At 44.6% G+C, this 25,940-nt stretch overlaps 1 protein-coding gene across 3 annotated transcripts in view; it reads right to left on the bottom strand.

Moving 5' to 3' along the window:
• The window catches only part of MASP1 (MBL associated serine protease 1), a 345,593-nt gene extending 320,241 nt beyond the window's left edge, over positions 1–25,352 (bottom strand). The window contains exon 1 of one of the 3 annotated variants that reach the window (XM_063916501.1): positions 25,203–25,352. In XM_063916501.1, coding sequence (XP_063772571.1) covers positions 25,203–25,207 — 5 coding nt within the window. In that variant the 5' untranslated portion in view covers positions 25,208–25,352. The remainder of the gene's footprint in view (positions 1–25,202) is intronic. The other 2 variants (XM_063916503.1, XM_063916502.1) reach the window with 2 other exon arrangements.
• Between the last annotated feature and the right edge of the window lie 588 nt (positions 25,353–25,940).

The following is a 25,940-nucleotide window of genomic DNA, read 5'->3' as shown; positions in this document are numbered from 1 at the left end:
AAGGACCTGACAACGATTACGGACATGTCGTCTACTGTCACTGCATATGATTCTCTCAACATTGATAGAATGGTGGAGGATTATATGAGTGACCGCATCCAAGTAGGCACGTCACACAGTCCGTACTTATACTGGCAGGAAAAAGAGGCAATTTGGAGGCCCTTGCACAAACTGGCTTTATTCTACCTAAGTTGCCCTCCCACAAGTGTGTACTCCGAAAGAGTGTTTAGTGCCGCCGCTCACCTTGTCAGCAATCGGCGTACGAGGTTACATCCAGAAAATGTGGAGAAGATGATGTTCATTAAAATGAATTATAATCAATTCCTCCGCGGAGACATTGACCAGCAGCAATTGCCTCCACAAAGTACACAGGGAGCTGAGATGGTGGATTCCAGTGGGGACGAATTGATAATCTGTGAGGAGGGGGATGTACACGGTGATATATCGGAGGGTGATGATGAGGTGGACATCTTGCCTCTGTAGAGCCAGTTTGTGCAAGGAGAGATTAATTGCTTCTTTTTTGGGGGGGGTCCAAACCAACCCGTCATATCAGTCACAGTCGTGTGGCAGACCCTGTCACTGAAATGATGGGTTGGTTAAAGTGTGCATGTCCTGTTTTGTTTATACAACATAAGGGTGGGTGGGAGGGCACAAGGACAATTCCATCTTGCACCTCTTTTTTCTTTTCTTTTTCTTTGCATCATGTGCTGATTGGGGAGGGTTTTTTGGAAGGGACATCCTGCGTGACACTGCAGTGCCACTCCTAAATGGGCCCGGTGTTTGTGTCGGCCACTAGGGTCGCTAATCTTACTCACACAGTCAGCTACCTCATTGCGCCTCTTTTTTTCTTTGCGTCATGTGCTGTTTGGGGAGGGTTTTTTGGAAGGGACATCCTGCGTGACACTGCAGTGCCACTCCTAGATGGGCCCGGTGTTTGTGTCGGCCACTAGGGTCGCTAATCTTACTCACACAGCTACCTCATTGCGCCTCTTCTTTTCTTTGCGTCATGTGCTGTTTGGGGAGGGTTTTTTGGAAGGGACATCCTGCGTGACACTGCAGTGCCACTCCTAGATGGGCCCGGTGTTTGTGTCGGCCACTAGGGTCGCTAATCTTACTCACACAGCTACCTCATTGCGCCTCTTTTTTTCTTTGCGTCATGTGCTGTTTGGGGAGGGTTTTTTGGAAGGGCCATCCTGCGTGACACTGCAGTGCCACTCCTAGATGGGCCCGGTGTTTGTGTCGGCCACTAGGGTCGCTAATCTTACTCACACAGCTACCTCATTGCACCTCTTTTTTTCTTTGCGTCATGTGCTGTTTGGGGAGGGTTTTTTGGAAGGGACATCCTGCGTGACACTGCAGTGCCACTCCTAGATGGGCCCGGTGTTTGTGTCGGCCACTAGGGTCGCTTATCTTACTCACACAGCGACCTCGGTGCAAATTTTAGGACTAAAAATAATATTGTGAGGTGTGAGGTATTCAGAATAGACTGAAAATGAGTGTAAATTATGGTTTTTGAGGTTAATAATACTTTGGGATCAAAATGACCCCCAAATTCTATGATTTAAGCTGTTTTTTAGTGTTTTCTGAAAAAAACACCCGAATCCAAAACACACCCGAATCCGACAAAAAAAATTCGGTGAGGTTTTGCCAAAACGCGTTCGAACCCAAAACACGGCCGCGGAACCGAACCCAAAACCAAAACACAAAACCCGAAAAATTTCAGGCGCTCATCTCTAGTTACCACCTCTTGCTTCAGATGATGGCAGGGCAGGTTCAGGAATGTTTGGTGGTGCTCCAGTCTTCGGCACGCGGTGGCTGAATGCCGAAAGTGGCCCGCAATTCTTCGGGCCACCGACAGCATCTCTTGCACGCCCCTGTCGTTTTTTAAATAATTCTGCACCACCAAATTCAATGTATGTGCAAAACATGGGACGTGCTGGAATTTGCCCAGATGTAATGCACGCACAATATTGGTTGCGTTGTCCGATGTTACAAATCCCCAGGAGAGTCCAATTGGGGTAAGCCATTCTGCGATGATGTTCCTCAGTTTCCGTAAGAGGTTGTCAGCTGTGTGCCTCTTCTGGAAAGCGGTGATACAAAGCGTAGCCTGCCTAGGAACGAGTTGGCATTTGTGAGATGCTGCTATTGGTGCCGCCGCTGCTGTTCTTGCTGCGGGAGGCAATACATCTACCCAGTGGGCTGTCACAGTCATATAGTCCTGAGTCTGCCCTGCTCCACTTGTCCACATGTCCGTGGTTAAGTGGACATTGGGTACAACTGCATTTTTTAGGACACTGGTGACTCTTTTTCTGAGGTCTGTGTACATTTTCGGTATCGCCTGCCTAGAGAAATGGAACCTAGATGGTATTTGGTACCGGGGACACAGTACCTCAATCAAGTCTCTAGTTGCCTCTGAATTAACGGTGGATGCCGGAACCACGTTTCTCACCGCCCAGGCTGCCAAGGCCTGAGTTATCCGCTTTGCAGCAGGATGACTGCTGTGATATTTCATCTTCCTCGCAAAGGACTGTTGGACAGTCAATTGCTTACTGGAAGTAGTACAAGTGGTCTTCCGACTTCCCCTCTGGGATGACGATCGACTCCCAGCAGCAACAACAGCAGCGCCAGCAGCAGTAGGCGTTACACTCAAGGATGCATCGGAGGAATCCCAGTCAGGAGAGGACTCGTCAGACTTGCCAGTGACATGGCCTGCAGGACTATTGGCTTTCCTGTGTAAGGAGGAAATTGACACTGAGGGAGTTGGTGGTGTGGTTTGCAGGAGCTTGGTTACAAGAGGAAGGGATTTAGTGGTCAGTGGACTCCTTCCGCTGTCACCCAAAGTTTTTGAACTTGTCACTGACTTCTGATGAATGCGGTCCAGGTGACGTATAAGGGAGGATGTTCCTAGGTGGTTAACGTCCTTACCCCTACTTATTACAGCTTGACAAAGGCAACACACGGCTTGACACCTGTTGTCCGCATTTGTGTTGAAATAATTCCACACCGAAGAGCTGATTTTTTTTGTATTTTGACCAGGCTTGTCAATGGCCATATTCGTCCCACGGACAACAGGTGTCTCCCCGGGTGCCTGACTTAAACAAACCACCTCACCATCAGAATCCTCCTTGTCAATTTCCTCCCCAGCGCCAGCAACACCCATATCCTCATCCTGGTGTACTTCAACAGTGACATCTTCAATTTGACTATCAGGAACTGGACTGCGGGTGCTCCTTCCAGCACTTGCAGGGGGCGTGCAAATGGTGGAAGGCGCAAGCTCTTCCCGTCCAGTGTTGGGAAGGTCAGGCATCGCAACCGACACAATTGGACTCTCCTTGGGGATTTGTGATTTAGAAGAACTGTGCGTTGAAAAGACTTAAGCTGGCAAAAGCACAGCAAAGAACTGTGCGTTCTTTGCTGTGCTTTTGCCAGCTTAAGTCTTTTCATTTTTCTAGCGAGAGGATGAGTGCTTCCATCCTCATGTGAATCTGAACCACTAGCCATGAACATAGGCCAGGGCCTCAGCCGTTCCTTGCCACTCCGTGTTGTAAATGGCAAATTGGCAAGTTTACGCTTCTCATCAGACGCTTTCAATTTTGATTTTTGGGTCATTTTACTGAACTTTAGTTTTTTGGATTTTACATGCTCTCTACTATGACATTGGGCATCGGCCTTGGCAGACGATGTTGATGGCATTTCATCGTCTCGGCCATGACTAGTGGCAGCAGCTTCAGCATGAGGTGGAAGTGGATCTTGATCTTTCCCTATTTTAACCTCCACATTTTTTTCTCTCCATTTTTTAATGTGTGGAATTATATGCCAGTATCAATAGCAATGGCCTACTACTATATATACTGCGCACAACTGAAATGCACCACAGGTATGGATGGATAGTATACTTGACGACACAGAGGTAGGTACAGCAGTGGCCTACTGTACCGTAATACTATATATTATATACTGGTGGTCAGCAAACTGTGCAAAACTGAAATGCACCACAGGTATGGATGGATAGTATACTTGACGACACAGAGGTAGTTACAGCAGTGGCCTACTGTACCGTACTGCTATATATTATATACTGGTGGTCAGCAAACTGTGCAAAACTGAAATGCACCACAGGTATGGATGGATAGTATACTTGATGACACAGAGGTAGGTACAGCAGTGGCCTACTGTACCGTAATGCTATATATTATATACTGGTGGTCAGCAAACTGTGCAAAAATGAAATGCTCCACAGGTATGGATGGATAGTATACTTGACGACACAGAGGTAGGTACAGCAGTGGCCTACTGTACCGTAATGCTATATATTATATACTGGTGTTCAGCAAACTGTGCAAAACTGAAATGCACCACAGGTATGGATGGATAGTATACTTGACGACACAGAGGTAGGTACAGCAGTGGCCTACTGTACTGTAATGCTATATATTATATACTGGTGGTCAGCAAACTGCGCAAAAATGAAATGCACCACAGGTATGGATGGATAGTATACTTGACGACACAGAGGTAGGTACAGCAGTGACCTACTGTACCGTAATGCTATATATTATATACTGGTGGTCAGCAAACTGTGCAAAAATGAAATGCACCACAGGTATGGATGGATAATATACTTGACGACACAGAGGTAGGTACAGCAGTGGCCTACTGTACTGTACTGCTATATATTATATACTGGTGGTCAGCAAACTGTGCAAAACTGAAATGCACCACAGGTATGGATGGATAGTATACTTGACGACACAGAGGTAGGTACAGCAGTGGCCTACTGTACCGTACTGCTATATATTATATACTGGTCGTCAGCAAACTGTGCAAAACTGAAATGCACCACAGGTATGGATGGATAGTATACTTGACGACACAGAGGTAGGTACAGCAGTGGCCTACTGTACCGTAATGCTATATATTATATACTGGTGGTCAGCAAACTGTGCAAAACTGATATGCACCACAGGTATGGATGGATAGTTTACTTGACGACACAGAGGTAGGTACAGCAGTGGCCTACTGTACCGTAATGCTATATATTATATACTGGTGGTCAGCAAACTGTGCAAAAATGAAATGCACCACAGGTATGGATGGATAGTATACTTGACGACACAGAGGTAGGTACAGCAGTGGCCTACTGTACCGTAATGCTATATATTATATACTGGTGGTCAGCAAACTGTGCAAAACTGAAATGCACCACAGGTATGGATGGATAGTATACTTGACGACACAGAGGTAGGTACAGCAGTGGCCTACTGTACCGTAATGCTATATATTATATACTGGTGGTCAGCAAACTGTGCAAAACTGAAATGCACCACAGGTATGGATGGATAGTATACTTGACGACACAGAGGTAGGTACAGCAGTGGCCTACTGTACCGTAATGCTATATATTATATACTGGTGGTCAGCAAACTGTGCAAAAATGAAATGCCCCACAGGTATGGATGGATAGTATACTTGACGACACAGAGGTAGGTACAGCAGTGGCCTACTGTACCGTAATGCTATATATTATATACTGGTGGTCAGCAAACTGTGCAAAACTGAAATGCACCACAGGTATGGATGGATAGTATACTTGACGACACAGAGGTAGGTTCAGCAGTGGCCTTCTGTACCGTACTCCTATATATTATATACTGGTGGTCAGCAAAATTATGCACTGTACTCCTACTATATACTGTCTACAATGCAGCACAGATATGGAGTGTTTTTCAGGCAGACAACGTATACTGGTGGTCACTGGTCAGCAAAACTCTGCACTGTACTCCTCCTATATAATATTATACTGGTGGTCCCCAGTCCCCACAATAAAGCAGCACACTGAGCACAGATATGGAGTGTTTTTCGGGCAGACAACGTATACTGGTGGTCACTGTCAACAAAACTCTGCACTGTACTCCTGCTATATAATACAGCTGCTCCCCAGTCCCCACAATTAAGCAGTGTGAGCACAGATATATGCAGCACACTGAGCACAGATATGGAGCGTTTTTTTCAGGCAGAGAACGGATAAAACTGGTGGTCACTGATCAGCAAAACTGTGCACTGTAATCCTCCTATATTATACAGCTGCTCCCCAGTCCTCCCCACAATTAAGCAATAAAGCACAATCAAGTTCAACAATAAACGGAGAGGACGCCAGCCACGTCCTCTCCCTAACATTTCCAATGCATGAGTGAAAATGGTGGCGGCGCGCGGCTGCTTATAAAGAATCTGAATCTCGCGAGAATCCGACAGCGGGATGATGACGTTCGGGCGCGCTCGGGTTAACCGAGCCATACGGGAGAATCCGAGTATGCCTCGGACCCGTGTAAAATGGGTGAAGTTCGGGGGGTTCGGTTTCCGAGGAACCGAACCCGCTCCTCACTAGTTCTAATCAATGGTATTATTGGTCCAAATCACTGGAAGAAAATGACAAAATCACAGGAATTATTCGTTCTAATCAATGGTATTATTGGTCCAAATCACTGGAAGAAAATGACAAAATCACTGGAATTATTTGTTCTAATCAATGGTATTATTGGTCCAAATCACTGGAAGAAAATGACAAAATCACTGGAATTATTAGTTCTAATCAATGGTATTATTGGTCCAAATCTCTGGAAGAAAATGACAAAATCACTGGAATTATTCGTTCTAATCAATGGTATTATTGGTCCAAATCACTGGAAGAAAATGACAAAATCACTGGAATTATTCGTTCTAATCAATGGTATTATTGGTCCAAATCACTGGAAGAAAATGTAATGGATGGATACTTGCAGTGACACAGAGCTGCAAGATACAGCAATGGCCTACTGTACACAACTATATACTGTTGGGTCACCAAAATGCTGCACTGTAATACTATATATACTGCTCACAAAAATGCCGCACAGATATGGAATGGATACTTGCAGTGACACAGAGCTGCAAGATACAGCAATGGCCTACTGTACAACTATTTACTGTTAGTCACCAAAATGCTGCACTGTAATACTATATATACTGCTCACAAAAATGCCGCACAGATATGGAATGGATACTTGCAGTGACACAGAGCTGCAAGATACAGCAATGGCCTACTGTACTGTACTACTATAATTATTATATAGATGACAGATATAAAGTTACATTGCGGGGGAATCCAGTATACGTACTGTCACCAGGTACCAGTGAATGGCCACATCATGTATATAGGTGACAGATATAAAGTTACATTGTGGGGGAATCCAGTATACGTTCTGTCATCAGGTACCAGTGAATGACCACATCATGTATATAGGTGACAGATATAATGTTACATTGTGGGGGAATCCAGTATATGTTCTGTCACCAGGTACCAGTGAATGACCACATCATGTATATAGGTGACAGATATAACGTTACATTGTGGGGGAATCCAGTATACGTTCTGTCATCAGGTACCAGTGAATGACCACATCATGTATATAGGTGACAGATAAAAAGTTACATTGTGGGGGAATCCAGTATACGTTCTGTCATCAGGTACCAGTGAATGACCACATCATGTATATAGGTGACAGATATAATATTACATTGTGGGGGAATCCAGTATACGTTCTGTCACCAGGTACCAGTGAATGACCACATCGTGTATATAGGTGACAGATATAACGTTACATTGTGGGGGAATCCAGTATACGTTCTGTCATCAGGTACCAGTGAATGACCACATCATGTATATAGGTGACAGATATAATGTTATATTGTGGGGGAATCCAGTATACGTTCTGTCACCAAGTACCAGTGAATGACCACATCATGTATATAGGTGATAGACATAAAGTTGCATTGTGAGGGAATCCAGTATACGTTCTGTCACCAGGTACCAGTGAATGGCCACATCATGTATATAGGTGACAGATATATATTTACATTGTAGGGGAATCCAGTATACGTTCTGTCACCAGGTACCAGTGAATGACCACATCATGTATATAGGTGACAGATATAAAGTTACATTGTGGGGGAATCCAGTATACGTTCTGTCACCAGTTACCAGTGAATGACCACATCATGTATATAGGTGACAGATATAAAGTTACATTGTGGGGGAATCCAGTATACGTTCTGTCACCAGGTACCAGTGAATGACCACATCATGTATATAGGTGACAGATGTAAAGTTACATTGTGGGGGAATCCAGTATACGTTCTGTCACCAGGTACCAGTGAATGACCACATCATGTATATAGGTGACAGATATAAAGTTACATTGTGAGGGAATCCAGTATACGTTCTGTCACCAGGTACCAGTGAATGACCACATCATGTATATAGGTGACAGATATAAAGTTACATTGTGGGGGAATCCAGTATACGTTCTGTCACCAGGTACCAGTGAATGGTCACATCATGTATATAGGTGACAGATATAATGTTACATTGTGGGGGAATCCAGTATACGTTCTGTCACCAGGTACCAGTGAATGACCACATCATGTATATAGGTGACAGATATAAAGTTACATTGTGGGGGAATCCAGTATATGTTCTGTCACCAGGTACCAGTGAATGACCACATCATGTATATAGGTGACAGATATAAAGTTACATTGTGGGGGAATCCAGAATACGTTCTGTCACCAGGTACCAGTGAATGACCACATCATGTATATAGGTGACAGATATAAAGTTACATTGTGGGGGAATCCAGTATACGTTCTGTCACCAGCAGGGCCGGACTGGCCATCTGGCACCTCTGGCAAATGCCAGAAGGGCCGATAGCCAGGTGGGCCGGTCTGGCAGCAGCAATCCCTCCCTATCAACACTCCCACCTCCTCGCTCCGGCCACTGTGTTCCGCGGAAAAGTGCTCTCCTCTCTCTTCCCACCTTCCCAGAATGCCGATGGGTGCGATGTCATCGCGTACAGCTTTCTGGGAGTGGCCGCAGTGATGGGAGAAGGCAAGGGAGGAGGAGCAGCAGCAGCCCCAGCATGGCGTGTACTACACGCAAGGTCCATGTCTGCTGCCTGCCTGAGCCCCTGAGGAGGAGTTCCGCCACTATGCACTTCCAGATCCCGGCCCCAGGAGCAGCACACACATGGCCAGCTGCAGCATCAGCACTGCCGGGAGTGTGCTGCCCTCTGGCCAAGGTGAGTGCGAGTATATACATGCTCTGGCTGTCTGTCTCTCTCCTCAACCCCCCATCACCTTTCTCTCTCTCTTTCTTTTGACCCCACCTCTCTCTTTTGTTCTCACCCCCCCTCTCTTGTCCTCACCTCTCTATCTCTCTTTTGTCCTTACCCTCTCTCTGTCTCTTGTCTTCACCTCTCTCTTTTCCTCCCCCCTCACTCTCATCCACATCCCTCTCTCTCTTTTTTGTCCTCATCCTCTCTCTCTTTTGTTCTCACCCCCTCTCTCTTTCTTTTGTCCTCACCCCCTCTCTCTTTCTTTTGTCCTTACCCCCTCTCTCTTTCTTTTGTCCTCACCCCATCTCTCTTTCTTTTGTCTTCACCCCCCCTCTCTTGTCCTCACCTTTCTCTATCTCTCTCTTGTCCTCACCCTCTCTCTATCTCTTGTCCTCACCTCTCTTTTCGTCCTCCCTCTCTTCCATCCACATCCCTCTTTCCTCACCCCCTCTTTTTCTTTTGGCCTCACCCCTCTTTCTTTTGTCCTCACCTCTCTTATGTCCTCACTTCCCCTCTCTCTAGTCCTCACCTTTCTTTTGTTCTCACCTCTATCTCGTCTTTACCACCCCTTTTGCCCTCACTTCTCTATCTCTTATTTTCACCCCCCTTTTGCCTCACCCCTCTCTCTTTCTATCGTCATAGCACAGAGCAATCTGGGAGCGGCTATGGGGGAGAGAAGTCCTAGGAGCAGCAGCACGGCATCCGCCCACAAGCACCCAGTTTACAGCCTGCCTGAGCCCCTGGCCCTGAGGAGCAGACACGTCACCCATGCAGTCCTGGAACCCAGCAACAGCAGCACCACAGCACATGGCCAGCTGCAGCATCAGCACTGCAGGGAGAGCATTGCCCCCCCCTCCCCCGCCATAGTGATTACGGGTATACCCCTGCCATGGCTGGCTGTCTCTCTTTCTCTCTCTCTCTCTCTCTATTGTTCTCACCCTCTCTCTCTCTGTGTCCTCACTGCTCTCTCACTCTCTTGTTCCCGCCTCTCATTCCATCCCTCTCTCTTGTCCTCACCTATCTGTCACTCTCTCGTCCTCTTTCTCTCCTGCCTTTACCTCTCACGCTCATCCTCACCTGTCTTTCTCTTGCCCTCACCTCTCTCTGTCACCCTCACCTCTCTCTCTCTCTCTCTCTCTCTCTCAAGTCCCAACCTCTCTCTCTGTCTGCACCTTTCTCACGCTCTCTCTTTTGTCATCACCTTTCTCTCTCTATCTCGTCCTCACATCTCTCTCTTGTCCTCACCTCACTCCCTCTCTTTCTTGTCCTTGCCTCTCTCTCTTTCTTGTCCACACCTCTCACTCACTCTCTCTCATCCTCACCTCTGTCTATCCTGTCCTCACCTCTTTTACTCTCTCCTGTCCTCACCTCTCTCACTCTCTCATCCTCACCTCTCTCTTGCACTCCCCTCTCAGTCCTTGACCTCTCTCTCTCTTGTCCTCACCTCTCTCCTACTCGTTCTCACCTCTCTCCTACTCATCCTCACCTCTCTTTGTACTCACCTCTCTCTCTTGTCCTCACCTCTCTCTCTTCTCCTCACCTCTCTCTCTCTTCTCCTCACCTCTCTCTCTCTCTCACTCTTGTCCTCACATATCTCTCTCATTCTCTGTTTGGCTTTAAGATATAGATTGCGTTGCTCTAGATGGGCGTACAGTGAGGAGCTAAACTGGATAGACCTGTCCCCTCAGTCCTTCTCTACACCTCTACCAGCTCCCATGGCCTACTCCTCTGCACCATCTTCAAGGCCCACGCCTCCTCCACCCTGCGCCGACCACAGCCTCCTCAGCACCACCGCTGCTAAATAGATAATCTAACCCTGCTGCCTTTCTCTCTCCCTAGTCCCTACTGTATGCACTTGCTGTCCCTCTCTCTATCACACTCCCTGTCCCTGCTGTCGCTTTCCCTGTCCCTCTGTCACTCTCCCTGTCCCTGTGTCCCTGCTGTCACTTTCCATGTCCCTCTGTCACTCTCCCTGTTCATCCCTGCTGTCACTCTTCCTGAATTTTGTCTCATTCCATGTGGCATAATGTGAATTTCGGCTCATTCTGTGTGCTATAATGTGAATTTCGGCTCATTCTGTGTGCTATAATGTGAATTTTGGCTTATGCAGTGTGCTATAATGTGAATTTCGGCTCCTACCATGTGCTATAATGTGAATTTCGGCTCATACTGTGTGCTATAATGTGAATTTCAGCTCGTACCGTGTGCTATAATGTGAATTTCAGCTCATTCTGTGTGATGTATTGGGAATTTTGGCTTATTCTGTGTGCTATAATGTGAATTTTGGCTCCTACCATGTGTTATAATGTGATTTTCGGCTCATACCATGTGCTATAATGTGAATGTTGGCTCATACCATGTGCTATAATGTGAATTTCGGCTCATTCCGTGTGCTATAATGTGAGTTTCGGTTCATACCGTGTGGTATAATGGGAATTTTGGCTCATACTGTGTGGTATAATGTGAGAGGCACCAGAACTAGATAGTATAAGGGGCCCTACTATTGTGGTGCATAATGTGTATAAGAGGTATATGGTGTAGAAAACTACACTGAAGGACATGCCTCCTTTGAATGGCCATACCCCTTTTTCCAGAGCGCCCTTCACTTTTCCATACCCCCACTTCAAAATTTCCACTTCAACCACTTGTTGTGTGTATTTTAATAGAAAATGATGTACGCTTGTATGTTGTTATAATATTAATTATATTTGTAAAAGCAGCCATAGACTAAGAAGTAGGCAGAGTCAGGAATAGTAAGGGGAGGAGTCACCAAGGAGGGCCTGTGTGCTTAAAAAATGCCAGGGCCTATTTTTAGTCCCAGTCCGGCCCTGGTCACCAGGTACCAGTGAATGACCACATCATGTATATAGGTGACAGATATAAACTTACATTGCGGGGGAATCCAGTATACGTTCTGTCACCAGGTACCAGTGAATGACCACATCATGTATATAGTAGAGATGAGCGGGTTCGGTTTCTCTGAAACCGAACCCGCACGAACTTCATGTTTTTTTCACGGGTCCGAGCAGACTCGGATCCTCCCGCCTTGCTCGGTTAACCCGAGCGCGCCCGAACGTCATCATGACGCTGTTGGATTCTCGCGAGACTCGGATTCTATATAAGGAGCCGCGCGTCGCCGCCATTTTCACACGTGCATTGAGATTGATAGGGAGAGGACGTGGCTGGCGTCCTCTCCATTAGAAATTAGATTAGAAGAGAGAGAGAGATTGTGCAGAGTCAGACAGAGTTTACCACAGTGACCAGTGCAGTTGTTGTTAGTTAACTTTTATTTATTTTAATATAATATATCCGTTCTCTGCTATATCCGTTCTCTGCCTGAAAAAAAACGATACACAGCAGCAGCCAGTCACACAGTGTGACTCAGTCTGTGTGCACTCAGCTCAGCCCAGTGTGCTGCACATCAATGTATAAAAGGCAAAGCTTATAATAATTGTGGGGGAGACTGGGGAGCACTGCAGGTTGTTATAGCAGGAGCCCCCAGGAGTACATAATATTATATTAATTTAAAATTAAACAGTGCACACTTTTGCTGCAGGAGTGCCACTGCCAGTGTGACTAGTGGTGACCAGTGCCTGACCACCAGTATAGTAGTATATTGTTGTATGTATTGTATACTATCTCTTTATCAACCAGTCTATATTAGCAGCAGACACGGTACAGTGCGGTAGTTCACGGCTGTGGCTACCTCTGTGTCGGCAGTCGGAACTCGGCAGGCAGTCCGTCCATCCATAATTGTATTACAATATATACCACCTAACCGTGGTATTTTTTTTTCTTTCTTTATACCGTCGTCATAGTGTCATACTAGTTGTTACGAGTATACTACTATCTCTTTATCAACCAGTGTACAGTGCGGTAGTTCACGGCTGTGGCTACCTCTGTGTCGGCAGTCGGCAGGCAGTCCGTCCATCCATAATTGTATTATTATTATAATATATACCACCTAACCGTGGTTTTTTTTTCATTCTTTATACCGTCATAGTGTCATACTAGTTGTTACGAGTATACTACTATCTCTTTATCAACCAGTGTACAGTGCGGTAGTTCACGGCTGTGGCTACCTCTGTGTCGGCAGTCGGCAGGCAGTCCGTCCATCCATAATTGTATTATTATTATAATATATACCACCTAACCGTGGTTTTTTTTTCATTCTTTATACCGTCGTCATAGTGTCATACTAGTTGTTACGAGTATACTACTATCTCTTTATCAACCAGTGTACAGTGCGGTAGTTCACGGCTGTGGCTACCTCTGTGTCGGCAGTCGGCAGGCAGTCCGTCCATCCATAATTGTATTATTATTATAATATATACCACCTAACCGTGGTTTTTTTTTCATTCTTTATACCGTCGTCATAGTGTCATACTAGTTGTTACGAGTATACTACTATCTCTTTATCAACCAGTGTACAGTGCGGTAGTTCACGGCTGTGGCTACCTCTGTGTCGGCAGTCGGCAGGCAGTCCGTCCATCCATAATTGTATTATTATTATAATATATACCACCTAACTGTGGTATTTTTTTTTCTTTCTTTATACCGTCGTCATAGTGTCATACTAGTTGTTACGAGTATACTACTATCTCTTTATCAACCAGTGTACAGTGCGGTAGTTCACGGCTGTGGCTACCTCTGTGTCGGCAGTCGGCAGGCAGTCCGTCCATCCATAATTGTATTATTATTATAATATATACCACCTAACCGTGGTTTTTTTTTTCATTCTTTATACCGTCGTCATAGTGTCATACTAGTTGTTACGAGTATACTACTATCTCTTTATCAACCAGTGTACAGTGCGGTAGTTCACGGCTGTGGCTACCTCTGTGTCGGCAGTCGGCAGGCAGTCCGTCCATCCATAATTGTATTATTATTATAATATATACCACCTAACCGTGGTTTTTTTTCCATTCTTTATACCGTCATAGTGTCATACTAGTTGTTACGAGTATACTACTATCTCTTTATCAACCAGTGTACAGTGCGGTAGTTCACGGCTGTGGCTACCTCTGTGTCGGCAGTCGGCAGGCAGTCCGTCCATCCATAATTGTATTATTATTATAATATATACCACCTAACCGTGGTTTTTTTTTCATTCTTTATACCGTCGTCATAGTGTCATACTAGTTGTTACGAGTATACTACTATCTCTTTATCAACCAGTGTACAGTGCGGTAGTTCACGGCTGTGGCTACCTCTGTGTCGGCAGTCGGCAGGCAGTCCGTCCATCCATAATTGTATTATTATTATAATATATACCACCTAACCGTGGTTTTTTTTTCATTCTTTATACCGTCGTCATAGTGTCATACTAGTTGTTACGAGTATACTACTATCTCTTTATCAACCAGTGTACAGTGCGGTAGTTCACGGCTGTGGCTACCTCTGTGTCGGCAGTCGGCAGGCAGTCCGTCCATCCATAATTGTATTATTATTATAATATATACCACCTAACTGTGGTATTTTTTTTTCTTTCTTTATACCGTCGTCATAGTGTCATACTAGTTGTTACGAGTATACTACTATCTCTTTATCAACCAGTGTACAGTGCGGTAGTTCACGGCTGTGGCTACCTCTGTGTCGGCAGTCGGCAGGCAGTCCGTCCATCCATAATTGTATTATTATTATAATATATACCACCTAACCGTGGTTTTTTTATACCACCTAACCGTGGCAGTCCGTCCATAATTGTATACTAGTATCCAATCCATCCATCTCCATTGTTTACCTGAGGTGCCTTTTAGTTCTGCCTATAAAATATGGAGAACAAAAAAGTTGAGGTTCCAAAATTAGGGAAAGATCAAGATCCACTTCCACCTCGTGCTGAAGCTGCTGCCACTAGTCATGGCCGAGACGATGAAATGCCAGCAACGTCGTCTGCCAAGGCCGATGCCCAATGTCATAGTACAGAGCATGTCAAATCCAAAACACCAAATATCAGAAAAAAAAGGACTCCAAAACCTAAACTAAAATTGTCGGAGGAGAAGCGTAAACTTGCCAATATGCCATTTACCACACGGAGTGGCAAGGAACGGCTGAGGCCCTGGCCTATGTTCATGGCTAGTGGTTCAGCTTCACATGAGGATGGAAGCACTCAGCCTCTCGCTAGAAAAATGAAACGACTCAAGCTGGCAAAAGCACAGCAAAGAACTGTGCGTTCTTCGAAATCCCAAATCCACAAGGAGAGTCCAATTGTGTCGGTTGCGATGCCTGACCTTCCCAACACTGGATGTGAAGAGCATGCGCCTTCCACCATTTGCACGCCCCCTGCAAGTGCTGGAAGGAGCACCCGCAGTCCAGTTCCTGATAGTGAGATTGAAGATGTCAGTGTTGAAGTCCACCAGGATGAGGAGGATATGGGTGTTGCTGGCGCTGGGGAGGAAATTGACAAGGAGGATTCTGATGGTGAGGTGGTTTGTTTAAGTCAGGCACCCGGGGAGACACCTGTTGTCCGTGGGACGAATATGGCCGTTGACATGCCAGGTGAAAATACCAAAAAAATCAGCTCTTCGGTGTGGAGGTATTTCACCAGAAATGCGGACAACAGGTGTCAAGCCGTGTGTTCCCTTTGTCAAGCTGTAATAAGTAGGGGTAAGGACGTTAACCACCTCGGAACATCCTCCCTTATACGTCACCTGCAGCGCATTCATAATAAGTCAGTGACAAGTTCAAAAACTTTGGGTGACAGCGGAAGCACTCCACTGACCAGTAAATCCCTTCCTCTTGTAACCAAGCTCACGCAAACCACCCCACCAACTCCCTCAGTGTCAATTTCCTCCTTCCCCAGGAATGCCAATAGTCCTGCAGGCCATGTCACTGGCAATTCTGACGATTCCTCTCCTGCCTGGGATTCCTCCGATGCATCCTTGCGTGTAACGCCTACTGCTGCTGGCGCTGCTGTTGTTGCTGCTGGGAGTCGATGGTCATCCCAGAGAGGAAGTCGTAAGACCACTTTTACTACTTCCACCAAGCAATTGACTGTCCAACAGTCATTTGCGAGGAAGATTAAATATCACAGCAGTCATCCTACTGCAAAGCGGATAACTGAGGCCTTGACATCCTGGGTGGTGAGAAACGTGGTTCCGGTATCCATCATTACTGCAGAGCCAACTAAAGACTTGTTGGAGGTACTGTGTCCCCGGTACCAAATACCATCTAGGTTCCATTTCTCTAGGGTTGCGATACCGAAAATGTACACAGACCTCAGAAAAAGAGTCACCAGTGTCCTAAAAAATGCAGCTGTACCCAATGTCCACTTAACCACGGACATGTGGACAAGTGGAGCAGGGCAGGGTCAGGACTATATGACTGTGACAGCCCACTGGGTAGATGTATGGACTCCCGCCGCAAGAACAGCAGCGGCGGCACCAGTAGCAGCATCTCGCAAACGCCAACTCGTTCCTAGGCAGGCTACGCTTTGTATCACCGGTTTCCAGAATACGCACACAGCTGAAAACCTCTTACGGCAACTGAGGAAGATCATCGCGGAATGGCTTACCCCAATTGGACTCTCCTGTGGATTTGTGGCATCGGACAACGCCAGCAATATTGTGCGTGCATTACATCTGGGCAAATTCCAGCACGTCCCATGTTTTGCACATACCTTGAATTTGGTGGTGCAGAATTTTTTAAAAAACGACAGGGGCGTGCAAGAGATGCTGTCGGTGGCCAGAAAAATTGCGGGACACTTTCGGCGTACAGGCAGCACGTACAGAAGACTGGAGCACCACCAAAAACGCCTGAACCTGCCCTGCCATCATCTGAAGCAGGAGGTGGTAACGAGGTGGAATTCAACCCTCTATATGCTTCAGAGGTTGGAGGAGCAGCAAAAGGCCATTCAAGCCTATACAACTGACCACGATATAGGAGGTGGAATGCACCTGTCTCAAGCGCAGTGGAGAATGATTTCAACGTTGTGCAAGGTTCTGCAACCTTTTGAACTTGCCACACGTGAAGTCAGTTCAGACACTGCCAGCCTGAGTCAGGTCATTCCCCTCATCAGGCTTTTGCAGAAGAAGCTGGAGACATTGAAGGAGGAGCTAAGACAGAGCGATTCCGCTAGGCATGTGGGACTTGTGGATGGAGCCCTTAATTCGCTTAACAAGGATTCACGGGTGGTCAATCTGTTGAAATCAGAGCACTACATTTTGGCCACCGTGCTCGATCCTAGATTTAAAACCTACCTTGGATCTCTCTTTCCGGCGCACACAAGTCTGCTGGGTTTCAAAGACCTGCTGGTGAGAAAATTGTCAAGTCAAGCGGAACGCGACCTGTCAACATCTCCTCCTTCACATTCTCCCGCAACTGGGGCTGCGAGGAAAAGGCTCAGAATTCCGAGCCCACCCGCTGGCGGTGATGCAGGGCAGTCTGGAGCGACTGCTGATGCTGACATCTGGTCCGGACTGAAGGACCTGACAACCATTACGGACATGTCGTCTACTGTCACTGCATATGATTCTATCACCATTGATAGAATGGTGGAGGATTATATGAGTGACCGCATCCAAGTAGGCACGTCACACAGTCCGTACTTATACTGGCAGGAAAAAGAGGCAATTTGGAGGCCCTTGCACAAACTGGCTTTATTCTACCTAAGTTGCCCTCCCACAAGTGTGTACTCCGAAAGAGTGTTTAGTGCCGCCGCTCACCTTGTCAGCAATCGGCGTACGAGGTTACATCCAGAAAATGTGGAGAAGATGATGTTCATTAAAATGAATTATAATCAATTCCTCCGCGGAGACATTGACCAGCAGCAATTGCCTCCACAAAGTACACAGGGAGCTGACATGGTGGATTCCAGTGGGGACGAATTGATAATCTGTGAGGAGGGGGATGTACACGGTGATATATCGGAGGATGATGATGAGGTGGACATCTTGCCTCTGTAGAGCCAGTTTGTGCAAGGAGAGATTAATTGCTTCTTTTTTGGTGGGGGTCCAAACCAACCCGTCATTTCAGTCACAGTCGTGTGGCAGACCCTGTCACTGAAATGATGGGTTGGTTAAAGTGTGCATGTCCTGTTTTGTTTATACAACATAAGGGTGGGTGGGAAGGGCCCAAGGACAATTCCATCTTGCACCTCTTTTTTCTTTTATTTTTCTTTGCGTCATGTGCTGTTTGGGGAGGGTTTTTTGGAAGGGACATCCTGCGTGACACTGCAGTGCCACTCCTAGATGGGCCCGGTGTTTGTGTCGGCCACTAGGGTCGCTTATCTTTCTCACACAGCTACCTCATTGCGCCTCTTTTTTTCTTTGCGTCATGTGCTGTTTGGGGAGGGTTTTTTGGAAGGGACATCCTGCGTGACACTGCAGTGCCACTCCTAGATGGGCCCGGTGTTTGTGTCGGCCACTAGGGTCGCTTATCTTTCTCACACAGTCAGCTACCTCATTGCGCCTCTTTTTTTCTTTGCGTCATGTGCTGTTTGGGGAGGGTTTTTTGGAAGGGACATCCTGCGTGACACTGCAGTGCCACTCCTAGATGGGCCCGGTGTTTGTGTCGGCCACTAGGGTCGCTAATCTTACTCACACAGCTACCTCATTGCGCCTCTTTTTTTCTTTGCGTCATGTGCTGTTTGGGGAGGGTTTTTTGGAAGGGACATCCTGCGTGACACTGCAGTGCCACTCCTAGATGGGCCCGGTGTTTGTGTCGGCCACTAGGGTCGCTTATCTTACTCACACAGCGACCTCGGTGCAAATTTTAGGACTAAAAATAATATTGTGAGGTGTGATGTGTTCAGAATAGGCTGAAAATGAGTGTAAATTATGTTTTTTGAGGTTAATAATACTTTGGGATCAAAATTACCCCCAAATTCTATGATTTAAGCTGTTTTTTAGGGTTTTTTGAAAAAAACACCCGAATCCAAAACACACCCGAATCCGACAAAAAAAATTCGGTGAGGTTTTGCCAAAACGCGGTCGAACCCAAAACACGGCCGCGGAACCGAACCCAAAACCAAAACACAAAACCCGAAAAATTTCCGGCGCTCATCTCTAGTATATAGGTGACAGATATAAAGTTACATTGTGGGGGAATCCAGTATACGTTCTGTCACCAGGTACCAGTGAATGACCACATCATGTATATAGGTGATAGATATAAAGTTACATTGTGGGGGAAGCCAGTATACGTTCTGTCACCAGGTACCAGTGAATGGCCACATCACGTATATTCTTATACTGGTGGTCCCCAGTCCCCACAATGCAGCACACTGATCAGATATTTGCAGCACACTGAGCACAGATATGGAGCGTTTTCAGGCAGAGAACGTAGATATTTTCAGCACACTGAGCACAGATTATTTGCAGAACACTGAGCACAGATTATTTGCAGAACACTGAGCACAGATATTTGCAGCACACTGAGCTTTTCAGGGAGAGAACGCTGCCACGTCCTCTCCGTTCAATCTCCAATGCACAAGTGAAAATGGCGGCAATGCACGGCTCCTTATATAGAATACGAATCTCGCGAGAATCCGACAGCGGGATGATGACGTTCGGGCGCGTTCTGGTAAACCGAGCAAGGCGGGAAGATCCGAGGCTGCCTCGGAACCGTGTAAAATGGGTGAAGTTCGGGGGGGTTTGGATCCCGAGGAACCGAACTCACTCATCTCTAATATATGTATATATATATATATATATATATATATACAGGTTGAGTCTCCCTTATCCAAATGCTTGGGACCAGAGGTATTTTGGATATGAGATTTTTCCGTATTTTGGAATAATTGCATACCATAATGAGATATCATGGTGATGGGACCTAAATCTAAGCACAGAATACATTTATGTTTCATATACACCTTATACACACAGCCTGAAGGTAATTTTAGCCAATATTTTTTATAACTTTGTGCATTAAACAAAGTGTGTCTACATTCACACAATTCATTTATGTTTCATATACACCTTATACACACAGCCTGAAGGTCATTTAATACAATATTTTTAATAACTTTGTGTATTAAACAAAGTTTGTGTACATTGAGCCATCAAAAAACAAAGGTTTCACTATCTCACTCTCACTCAAAAAAGTCCGTATTTCGGAATATTCCGTATTTCGGAATATTTGGATATGGGATACTCAACCCGTATATATAATATTAGATCTTAGGAGGAGAGGCATGTTTTAATTTTTTATAATTGATTTCCGTGAATGGTTGTGTAGGGGCCCCAGTGAATTACTTTGCCCAGGGCCTACAATGCTGTTAAAATGGTTTTACGGCACAGCTCACAAAAAACAAACAAACACAAAACATTTATCCCTTTGAAAAATAAGTAGGAAGATCAGTAGCAAATCATTGTGTACTTAACGAAGTGGGACACATAACTTACATCCAAGGGTGTTACTAAAAGTTTGTTTTAGTGAATCATTCCCTTCTATCCTGGGCCTGCATATATTTCTAACGTGTTTTAATCTAGAAAAGAACAATCGATAATCCATAATGTGTTGAGTGACAAAGTAATTCTTAAAAAAGTTTTTTAAATATTATAATATTTAAAATGAGGACATGATTCAGAAAACATTGAATATTAGTTGTGAACAAAATATTCTGGGTTTATAAAATAAAAATAAAAATAAAAAAACAGTGGCAGGAGAGTTATCAGAGTTAGATGGTGACGCTGCTGTGCATTTCTGTGAAAATGATTTGATTACTGCGGCACTTTGCATTTGAAAGGGTTTTTTGTAAAATTCGACATTCGCAAGAATAATTTACATTTTGTGCGTGGATGTCAATCTTCTTGCATATAATTCTTATGTAAATTAGCTCATTCAGTGCAGTCTTTGGAATAAGTCTAGTGATTTAGATGCACATTTGTATGTAGTAGAACAAACTTACATAACAATTAGAAGCTAGCAGCAAACAAAATTATACATTTTAGTAAATTGACACTGGTTACATTAAAATCGTCTACACCCTTTGTTCCACTGTTGTAATTGTTTATTATTTTTGTATTATTATTTTCAGGGTTTTTTTCCCCATTTTTTATTTTTAGCTTATTCAAAGTATAAAAGAACATTTCTTGCATGTTTTGAGCTTTCATTGGCAGCTTAAATACAGGTGGTGAGATGCTACAACATGTAACAGGTTTCACTAATAGCTGCCTGACTCTCACTGGCAAAGAACACAAAGTATAACCTCCTGGCAAGCTTAAAACTTGTTTATGTCACATTTCACTTTGCATTGGGCTAATTGAAAAGAGTAGGTATAATTTGTATTATTCCACTGAAGACTCTTTCTGTACATTATAACAGCTCACTCTAACTTATTGTTTTGCCCTAGAAAACAGTACACTAGGGGCATCGAACATGCGCTTATTTAGCTGCTGTGCAACTACATATGCCTGCATACCCTGCAACACTTTTAAAATGCCTTAATAGCAAAACCGAGGCAGCACTTGCTGGAATATGTAGTCCCACAGCAGCTGTAGGGCCGAATATCGAATACCCAGTAGCACTGAGAGGGAGGGGGGAGCGGGTACTCTTTACCCATGTCCGTGGCTGTTGGAGGGGGGGGGCTATCTTCCCCAATGCAGACAGCCAGGAAAGAGAGGACACTGCTGCAGCGGCAGCCTCTCCCCCCAGCACAGCACACATGCTGCTGTGTGCTGTGCTGGGGGGAGAGACAGCTGAAGCAGCATCCTCTCTCCCTGCATGATGTGCCCCGTGACGCCCCTTGCTGCTCACCCAGGGCTCCCCCGTCCAGGGCGAGCGGCCGCACAGACAACTTTTTTCAAAAATATTTCTAAAGGAGGGGGGCTGGCTACACCTCCCAGTATCGGACACATCCCCTTTCCGAGTACCTGGGCCCAGCTCAGCTGTCTGCGCCCCTGTGACTACCACTGCCATACACTGAGTTCTATTATGTGACATACAGTATGTATACATATAGACAAACTTATTTATGTACAGGAGTGGTGTGAATGCTTCTATAAACCAATGGGAAAAATGTTTTTTATTTGTTGATTGGTGATGTCATTGCTTTATATTTGTTGAAAGAGTGATGTATCAAACCTTTGAGAGAGATAAAGTGGAGAAATTGCCCATCGCAACCAATCAGCTCCTAGATATCATTTACCTAGCACAGTCTATTAGTTGATATACTGTACCTGTGAGATTTAAAGCACCAAATATTTTAAAGGCCAATCCGAACTGCTGAATCACATAACTTTCAACACTTTCTGCATCTGTCAGGCTATTACGTTTGGGTCTTGGATGTTTTGCTACTGTAGGCAGAGGGCCTGCTTTGATTTACATGCAGCATCTATTGGCGGCAGCCTGACCCTTATGTACGTCCATTTCAGCGAATGTGAAGGACTGGGAAGCCTACTTTTAGTATTTGTGTATGCTGTAATACAGATTGGTGCATCCTAAGACGCCACCAGATGCTGAACAATGAAAACTTCCACTTGACCATGATCTCCCCAGCCTGTGGCTTTGCATATGTGAATGCAGCCACTTGCATTGAAACGGCCACAACACTCTCATTTTTGCATGCACTACTAACTACCTCCCAGCCAGTTCCAGGAACACCCATCACCTCTCCGCCACATTTCTGGTACCGTCTGTAATAATCACAGCAGCACCTTTGTGCATAAACTCTATGTAACGAATGCTCCATATGGGGTCTCAGAAATTTTTTGTGCATGCACAGTTGCAAGAAATCACTTAACTATGTAAACATTGCATTATGTAGATTGGTTGCAGCTCTGAATTAGGCCCAGATACTCTATTGTGTAAAAGAGACCCAGGTGGGCCTAACAAGTACAATCACAATCATGCACTTGCCCAGGGCTGTCTTAACAGCTTTGTAGGCCCTGAACAATGCAATGCACTTCACACCCATTCACAGGAACCAATAAAAATAAATAAATCATGACATGCTTCCATACAGTTAATGGCTGTCAGCACTCTGATTGGTAGATAGCTCAAGCCATCCACCAGTCAACAAGGCTGACAACCATTCACTGTCTGACTGCAGGCTGGGAGGTAGGTAGAGTATGCTGCACTTTGATTGATTGATAGCTCCAGCCACCCACCAATCAACATGCTGACAGCCATTCCTTGTCTGGCTGTCCCTGTTAGAAGGCCTCTAGAATTGTGGGGTCCTGGATAGCTGCCCAGTGTGCCTATACGTTAAGATAGCCATGTACCCATCTTCAACTTCCAATGGCAATAACAAAGAAGCATAAAACTTGTTAATAAAATATCCCCCATAAAAGGAATTTTAACTTAGATGTTGTTAAACAGTAATAAAAATACACAAAAGTTTTTTCCTTCTCAATACCTGCTACTCCAGTAGTATAAAGTATAACATGTTACTTTTGAGTTTGAATTGTGTTTTTGTGCTTAGATACAGACACAGAACCTCCAAGGGCAACTAATATTTTTTTTAGAACTGCATTATTTCATGTATAAAACATATTAAAACAATGGGGCAGATGCATTAACCTGGAGAAGGCATAAGGAAGTGATAAACCAGTGATATGTGCAAGGTGATAAACGCACCAGCCAGTCAGCTCCAATATGTAAAATGACAGTTAGGAGCTGACTGGCTGGTGCGTTATCACCTTGCACTTAACACTGCTTTATCACTGGTTTATCACTTCTCCAGGTAAATACATCTGCCCCAATATACCTATGCTTATCAAGTTAAAAAAAACACATTAGAACGTTTTAGTTCTTATGTAACTTTTTATTTTTAAGACGGAGATCTGTTAAATGTTTTGGAAGACATAACAACAAAATAACATCTATTATCAGCAGCACTAACATTCTAATTCATAACTTTACTCCTAATTTATATATGTAACTCATTCCATTGTGCAACAGTTCCAGCTATGTGATACAGTAGGCCAGGAGTTTGCTCTACAATGGACAGATACAGGTAAGTAAAGTGATAACTTCGGAGTCAAGCACACTGGGCTGCCCTTTAACTAGTGGCCAAGATTCTACTGCTATAAGGACAGAACCTGCGTCATCTTTTTCCCCTATTTATTTATACATACTTTAGATATTTCAATATAATTTCTACATCAGAAATGTAGCATAACATGTGCATGGAAGGAATGACTATGAGTGTGGTAAGTATGGTTATGGGGCCAGTCCCCAGATTGTTTCTGGAAACCTAGCAACACCCCTGCAGGGAGCACATAAACTAAATGTCTTTCATCACTTTCTTCTGGCTTTTGAGTCACACTTTTAAATATTATATTTCAGTATTATAAGATGCTAGTTCTCTAGTGCCCTGTATAAAGCATCAGCCTGAAGCATTTGTCTTTCTATCTAAACAAATCACTTATGTCTGTTAATTCTTCAATTAAGACCTCCAATATAAGTTCTCACAACGTTTTCTGTTTATCACTATTATCACCTGTGTGCTTACAATGCCCCGTGAATTAATCATTTCTGTAATACGTATTATTCTGTATGTTTTACATATTACTTAAATGACACTTCATCATGATCTGAAATTATAAAAAATATTGTACGGCCCATATCATATTGTCCTACATTGTAAAATGTAAAAGTTTAGAAGTTACTTAATCTTTAGAACAAATAATCAATTGTGAAATGCACTTGCAACATAGATAACAATACAATTTCAAGTTAGGCAACTCACTTTCAGTCAGGGCAGTAAATGTGCTTTATAGACCTTCTAAACCTACTTAGAACAGCGTGTTAGCTAGTTATCATTATCTGACTCCTCATTTCATTTTAGGTCACATTTCATTTCCTTCCACCACACTGAAACATAAACAGAAGCAGACAATAATACTGCCACCTGCGTAGTGCTTTTTTATTGTGTTAATTAAGCAAGATACCTAAACATACTATAAATTATACATCTGTCGTAGAGTGGTACATCTGGGCAGAATAAATACTGAACTAGAAGCTAATGATGGAATCGATTCCCAAAACCAACTGTCTACTAACTCCTTAGCAGAGCACTGGCAGCCAAACAATCATCATAAAGCATCTCCAAGTCCTGACTTTATAAAGTTTCCCCAGCACCTGGCACTTTGTGCTTTTATTACTAACCTCATGTTGGCAGTCTGTGCTGTTCTCTGACTTGTATCTTCTTTGTGTATGTGTGTGTGTGTGTGTGTCTGGTCCCAATAGCTGTTTGCCTGGGTCTATCTTTGTTCTGCTGTTCCTGTGTGTGTGCCTGGGAGTAAGTGCTGCTACTCTGTACCCTGGTCACGCCTCTCAGTCTGTAACAGTTCCTCAGCAGAAGAAAAAAACCTGACAGGACTTTAAAAGAAGTACTTAAGTTTGAAAGAAAGAGGGTTGTAATAAAATAGGCTCTAGCTGATTCAGAATAAAACTCTAAAGTACTACAATTAACATTTAGGACCTACAGTAATTCAGAAACTACTTTGTAAGTTAAACACTTCAAAAGCTGTATTCGCAATTCAGCAACAGAAAATCTAATTTACCTTGTGATATTACTCTTTGCAGTCTAGATTGTAATCTCTTTTGGCAAGTGTTTTGTATGTTTGCGTTTATTTTTTTATTTTTAAGAATTCATTCTCCTGCTCAGGGCCGGATTAAGGGAGGGGCAACAGGGGTAGTCATCCCGGGGGCCCACACACATTTCAGGCCCCCATACCCAGGAACAAAGTAGTCTTCCCCCTCCCGGCAGCTCAGCTGTTCATTAACAGTGGCCACTGAGGAAGGGCTCTGTGTACAGCAGTCCATCGTCTTGCTGGATGCTGCATTGAAATCCCGCAAGATACTGACTCCAGCTCCTGCTGCTCCACCCCTCGCTGGACACGT

Source organism: Pseudophryne corroboree, chromosome 4, assembly GCF_028390025.1.
Source record: "Pseudophryne corroboree isolate aPseCor3 chromosome 4, aPseCor3.hap2, whole genome shotgun sequence".
Lineage (NCBI taxonomy): Eukaryota > Metazoa > Chordata > Amphibia > Anura > Myobatrachidae > Pseudophryne > Pseudophryne corroboree.
This window is presented reverse-complemented; position numbering and strand designations above follow the sequence as displayed.